Source organism: Phalaenopsis equestris, unplaced genomic scaffold (genome assembly GCF_001263595.1).
Source record: "Phalaenopsis equestris unplaced genomic scaffold, ASM126359v1 Scaffold000002, whole genome shotgun sequence".
NCBI classification, from domain to species: Eukaryota; Viridiplantae; Streptophyta; class Magnoliopsida; order Asparagales; family Orchidaceae; genus Phalaenopsis; species Phalaenopsis equestris.
This window is the reverse complement of record NW_018164444.1, coordinates 54,038,534-54,044,664: the sequence shown is the minus strand read 5'-3', so window position 1 is coordinate 54,044,664 and position 6,131 is coordinate 54,038,534. Positions and strand designations below refer to the sequence as shown.

General features: G+C 37.5%; 1 protein-coding gene across 1 annotated transcript in view; it reads left to right on the top strand.

Annotated features, from left to right (window-relative positions):
• Positions 1–1,457: 1,457 nt before the first annotated feature.
• Positions 1,458–6,131, top strand: part of LOC110026250 (homeobox-leucine zipper protein HOX32-like) — a 26,557-nt gene continuing 21,883 nt past the window's right edge. Inside the window, exons 1-14 of the mRNA XM_020727126.1 lie at positions 1,458–1,950; positions 2,387–2,546; positions 2,950–3,056; positions 3,145–3,235; positions 3,308–3,403; positions 3,477–3,590; positions 3,675–3,758; positions 3,964–4,119; positions 4,191–4,265; positions 4,342–4,448; positions 4,527–4,716; positions 5,207–5,398; positions 5,710–5,787; positions 5,866–6,000. Coding sequence (XP_020582785.1) covers positions 1,742–1,950; positions 2,387–2,546; positions 2,950–3,056; positions 3,145–3,235; positions 3,308–3,403; positions 3,477–3,590; positions 3,675–3,758; positions 3,964–4,119; positions 4,191–4,265; positions 4,342–4,448; positions 4,527–4,716; positions 5,207–5,398; positions 5,710–5,787; positions 5,866–6,000 — 1,794 coding nt within the window. The 5' untranslated portion in view covers positions 1,458–1,741. The remainder of the gene's footprint in view (positions 1,951–2,386; positions 2,547–2,949; positions 3,057–3,144; positions 3,236–3,307; positions 3,404–3,476; positions 3,591–3,674; positions 3,759–3,963; positions 4,120–4,190; positions 4,266–4,341; positions 4,449–4,526; positions 4,717–5,206; positions 5,399–5,709; positions 5,788–5,865; positions 6,001–6,131) is intronic.

Here is a 6,131-nt window from a genome sequence, read left to right as displayed (position 1 = left end):
TATATATATTATAATATTATAAAATTTAGAGATTTTTATATATCAAACATCTAAAATATTGAATATTAATACGTGCTAGAAAATCTGCGGCGGCAGATTAAGGGATTATCGTCTTAGTATAGTACGAAAATCCAACACACACTTAGGTAGAAGTAAAAAAACATTGACGACACCATAAGTTTTTAAGTGAAAAACCAAAAAAGAAAAAAACCATAATGGCTTGCTCCATTGAAATGTTCCACTATGAGTTAGCGATTACTTGCACAACCTTTTATCTCACATGCGAGAAATAGTTATACAATTTCTCATATTACAACGTTTATGTGCGGATGAATCTGTGGTAGGGACCTGGTGACAGTAACGACCCAAGACGAAGGCAGTGGCCTAAGATGACGATAATCGGGAGGCGACAACTTAAAACGGTGACAATAGGAGGCGGTGAAATTGGAGGGCGATGATGGCCTAAAGGGGATGGCCCAAGACGACAATGACTGAAGGGGGGCGACGACATGTTAATGGCGACTGCAGATGAAAGAAAACAACTACAGAGCGAAGGTGCCATGAAACAACGACGGGGGCTAGAGGTAGCAGCGACCAAAAGGACACCGCAGCAGCGATCGTAAGAGCGGCGATTGTCAGAGACGACAGCGACTGCTAGAGAAAGCGATGGCGGCTTGCAGGCAATGAAGACTGGAGACGACGATGCAGGAGGTTGTGTTGCAACTCCCTTTTATGCATGCTCTACTTTCTTTGGTTCTGAGTCTCCATCCCCTCTCATGAGGGGCTTGGGGCTCTATTTATATAGTATAAATTGCAAATAAAACAAAAATCCAAAATGCTCTCGATCAGACAATCAGGAGATATCCTCTCGATCAGATGTCGTTTTATGAATTTTAACTACCTTAATTATGTCGAAATTGAGTGATCATGGGCTCGTTGGAGTCGTCTTGCCAAAATAAGCTCGATTTGACTATAAGAATATCATATGTGACACCATTTTGACTTTTCAATTATGCCGTAATTTTTTTAAAAAAGGTTTATTAGCTTGATCTGGGTTGATTTAACTCAGATCAGATTGATCTTAGCATCGTTGGGTTCATCTCGTCGGGCCGGTCAGATTGACTATTAATAATGAATTTTTATCAAAGTTAGAATATTTATTTCTATAAGATTTGCATCGAAATTCATACCATACATTGAGTTAATTGAAATTTGTTAAAGACATAAAAATCATGATATTAAATCATCTAAAAATTATATAATTAAAAATTTATATATAAATTTAAATGATTAAAATAATTATTACAACAAACGTGCTTAAAAATTATTATCAAAATTCTCTCATTAATCCCTCTAATCTTCAAATTTATTCACGGCACGCAATAAATAAAAAATAAAATCAAACTCGATAATAATAATAGTAATATAATATCTTTACAGAAGCTTTCGTAATTTTGCTCGTTGCCCCACTTCCCCAGCTAGAACTGCTTCTCTCTGTCACCCTTTTCAAGTATTTATTGTTCGCCCTTGATCGGAAAACTATTCGGTTGAATGCCTCATGTTCATCGGCGATAACTCTCAGGCGCCGGGGAGAGTGGGAGGCCTGAGCTTGTGATGCCGGAAGGTGTCTTTGTCGAGATTCTGTAGAGGCGGTAAAGTAGTCCCCAGGAAGTGCAGCAGCAATTGATTCTAGGGTTTCGTCTTCCAGCTCGGTGTGCCGTTAGGGTTGGTGGAGTTGCCGATGGTTTTTAGCGACAAGGATGGAGGGAAACAAATAATGGACTCTGGGAAGTATGTTAGGTACACGCCAGAGCAGGTGGAGGCACTTGAGAGGGTTTACAATGAGTGTCCGAAGCCGAGCTCTCTGAGGAGGCAGCAACTCATCAGGGAGTGCCCTATACTTTCCAAAATCGAGCCGAAGCAGATCAAAGTTTGGTTTCAGAACCGCAGGTAAATCGCAACGACATTAGCACGACGATCGGCTTCTTGTTTGTTTTTGTTGTATTTATATTATTATTATTTATTTGCAGTGTTGTTGTTTTGTTCTCCTCTGTAGTGATTCGTATTTTTCTTGTTTTGTTGGTATATTTGTTTACGGAGAACGATTTATGATGAAGCCCGCTGCAATTGAAGGATTTGTTGGTTTTTTGTAGGTATAAAAGAGTGAAAACGAGATTGATACTCTTTTTTTGTCCTGCAGCGATCCTTTTGACTGGTTTTCCTGATATTTTTTATTAGTTCGCGACTTTCGTGCGTTTCATGTATTGCGCATTTTCGCAGATGAAGTTCAAGCTCAGGATGTCGTTTCACTAATCATTTGTTTTAGAAGCACATTCAAAATGCCAATCATCTTGTGTTTTCTTATTAATTTCGGAGTGTTTTGTAGATGTCGGGAAAAACAAAGGAAGGAAGCTTCTAATCTGCAGACTGTAAACAGAAAGCTCACTGCCATGAACAAGCTTCTGATGGAGGAGAATGATCGGTTGCAGAAGCAGGTTTCACAGCTAGTTTATGACAATACCTTCTTGCACCAGCAACTTAATAGCGTAAGAGGACATTGTAGTTCATTGTTTCTTATCTCTGCTCATCGATTTCCAATCTTGCCAGTCTTCAATGTCGCTGATTCTGTTCTTTCTTTTACACGCGTCCCTTGAATGTGACGCCCTTTGTATTGATTTTTCCTCAAAATATGTTTGGCATTGATCTATTGGCTACTCTATTGCTTTTATTTTCCTCTGTGCTAAAGCAAGGCTGACCAAATTATATTGTATTGGCCTTTTTTTTTTTAATAAGTTTTCATGATGTCAAAAAAAAGAAAAACTTATTGTTCTGAATTCCTCTATCACGCTAGTAATTTATGAAATTAAAAAAAAGTGTATTTATTTTTTACATTATTTTCATTCTTTTTTTTTTCCAAGTAAGATTCTAAACCATTGTCCCATTTGACAGACATCTTTGGCTGCCACAGATACTACTTGTGAATCTATGATTTTGGGTAACCAGCTGCAAAATCCTACTCCTCAGCCTCAATTAATGGATGCAAACAATACAGATGGGTAATATATTGGCAGCTATTCCTGCCATTGTTTTCATGTTATTCTATGAAAATTTTAATTTTTTTTTTACCTTCATTTTCTTCCACAGTCTACTCGCAATTGCTGAGGAAACATTGGTGGAGTTCCTCAAAAAAGCTACCGGAACTGCCATTGATTGGGTTCAGATGGTCGGGATGAAGGTATGTACGCCTCAACTTCTTTTGTGTGATTGTTCTATCTATTTCTCTCAACCCAAAATACTTTTTAAACAGCCTGGTCCGGATTCTATTGGAATCATCGCCATTTCCCGCAATTGTAGTGGTCTAGCAGCTCGAGCTTGTGGTTTTGTGAGTTTAGAACCCAAAAAGGTATAAGGTACCTTATCAGAGCATCTATGTCAGCATCTCTTTTGATCTACAATTCATGTTCTATATTCCGTAGGTTGTAGATATATTGAAGGATCGCTCAACTTGGTATCGTGATTGCCGGTCCCTTGATGTATTGAAAGTTTTCCATACTGCAAAAGGTGGACATATTGAAATTTTATACATGCAGGTATTTACATTGAATTACTAAATGTTACATCTGTCTTGGTGCATGTTCTTGTTATTTTCATTCATTTACACTTTTTGTTATCAGACATATGCACCTACTACTTTGGCTTTGGCACGTGATTTTTGGACGCTTAGATATAGTGCATCTTTAGAAGATGGCAGCCTTGTGGTGAGTTGATGTAATTTATGAAATATACAATTATTTTCTCTTTTTAAGCTTACGATGGAGTGATTATATGTTAAACTGAGCAAGCTTGTGCGGTCTTGCTCCCTTTGATAATCTTCTCATAGCCTAACTTAAGTACTCTGGTACTTTATGGTCTGGTTTGCACACTGAGATATCCTGGTTTGAAAGCTGCATCTTTTTTCTGTAGATATGTGAGAGATCTTTGACCCCTTCAACTGGTGGTCTAGCTGGGCCAACCAACTCTAGTTTTGTCAGAGCTGAGATGCTTCCCAGTGGGTATCTAATCCGACCATGCGAGGGCTCTGGTGCAATGATTCATATTGTTGATCATGTAGATTTGGATGTGAGTTTCCACATTGAATTCTATCGTTGTTTAAGCACTGAACTTTTCACTTATAAAAAGCTTTTGCCTAGGCTTCAAGTGTGCCTGAGGTTCTCCGACCATTGTATGAGTCGCCAACAGTACTAGCTCAGAAGATGACCCTTTCAGTATGTTTCATATTAAATGGACTGTCATCTGATGTACATTTTACATTGGTCCATTAAGTTCTCATTAATTGCACAGGCATTACACCATATTAGACAGATTGGCTTAGAAACATGTGGGGAAACTTCATATGTCAGGGGGCGTCAACCTGCCGTTTTGAGGACCTTTAGCCAGAGGTTGAGCAGGTGAGTCGTTTCATTTCATTTCAATATATCCATTCCAATTGCTTCAATTTGCTTTAAAAGCATCATATTGCATGGCAGGGGTTTTAATGATGCAATTAATGGTTTTTCTGATGATGGGTGGTCTTTCCTGGGATACGATGGTGTGGAGGACGTGACAATAACTATTAATTCATCTCCTAGCAAGCTATTTGGAAGTCATTCCAGATTTGCAATGCTCTCATCCTTGGGTGGTGGCATCGTTTGTGCTAAAGCATCAATGCTACTTCAGGTTTATTATTTATTTTTTTATATTTTTATAAGTTATCATATATTCTACTGCAAGCTTCTCCTACAGCATTATAGTTCAATTGAATGTTCTTGGTGAAGCAATATCAAGAATTATAGGGGTATAAATTTTGATATTGGATAACTGGTGTGAGTAGCACTTACTGAAGATGAGAAGTTGTGAAAAATAGGCTATAAGCTGCTGATTGAGCATGTAGGTAGGTGGGCAAAAGATGCACTAGTATGCCGAGTTGATTTAATTAATTTACAAGATTTAAAAAGGAAATATCTAAAGTCTGAAGAAAACTTGATCCGAAAAATGTCTAAATGACTTGTGTACTTAAATAAAGTTGACACCTCATTTGAAAGGACCACGATTCATAAATCCTGCTGCAAGTAGTGGGATAAGGGTATGATGTATGGAGCAAATTGTTTACAGTGTCTGCTGTTTTATCATGTGTAGATTGTGGTGTTTGATCTTTGATACGTTGCAGAATGTGCCACCTGCGTTACTTATCCGCTTTTTGAGGGAACACCGTTCAGAGTGGGCTGACTCCCTTATTGATGCTTATTCGACTGCATCATTGAGAGGTAGTACATATGAAGTTCCCGGTTTCAGTGACAACAGTGGGTTTTTGGCTAACCATGTCATTATCCCTCTTGCTTATACCGTGGAAAATGAAGAGGTAGTTATGCATGAATTTATGTTTGCCCTCTTCATAGTTTTTTTATTAGGGCATTTACACACATGGTAAACAATTTTTTTGTATTTACATTTCTCACACATAAACTTTTATAATTACAAACATAGCACTGAAATCATTAATATCACATAATATTATTTTTTCAAAGTGAAATACATATTTTCATGCATATATTTATGAATGTTTTGGTGAGATATGTACATACATAAGAATTATGTGCCAGATATGTAAATTTCCCTTTTTTTAACGCCTGATATGTTTATTGTAAATTGTTTGTCATGTTTGGGTTGCAGTTCTTAGAAGTGATCAGGGTAGAAAGCCATGCATTCAGCCAGGATAATGTTCTTTCCAGGGACATGTATCTGTTACAGGTCGGCTATTTTTGAATTGTTGACTATATTACATGAATTCGCTAAAACCATTCGGACATTACCTTTCTGTTTTGGCAGCTTTGCGAAGGGATTGATGAGAATTCGGTTGGTGCTTGTGCACAACTTATTTTTTCACCTGCTGATCAATCATTTGTAGATGATGCCCCTTTGTTACCTTCAGGATTTCGAGTGATACCACTTGATCTCAAAGCAGTTGAGTAGTATGCATTTGTTTTTAGTAATGTGATGAAAATTCTTCGGGAAATCTCAAACTGGTCTTATCCTATAGCTCAATTTACAATTTCCATTTGTTTGCTTCATATTGATTTAGTCATATATATATA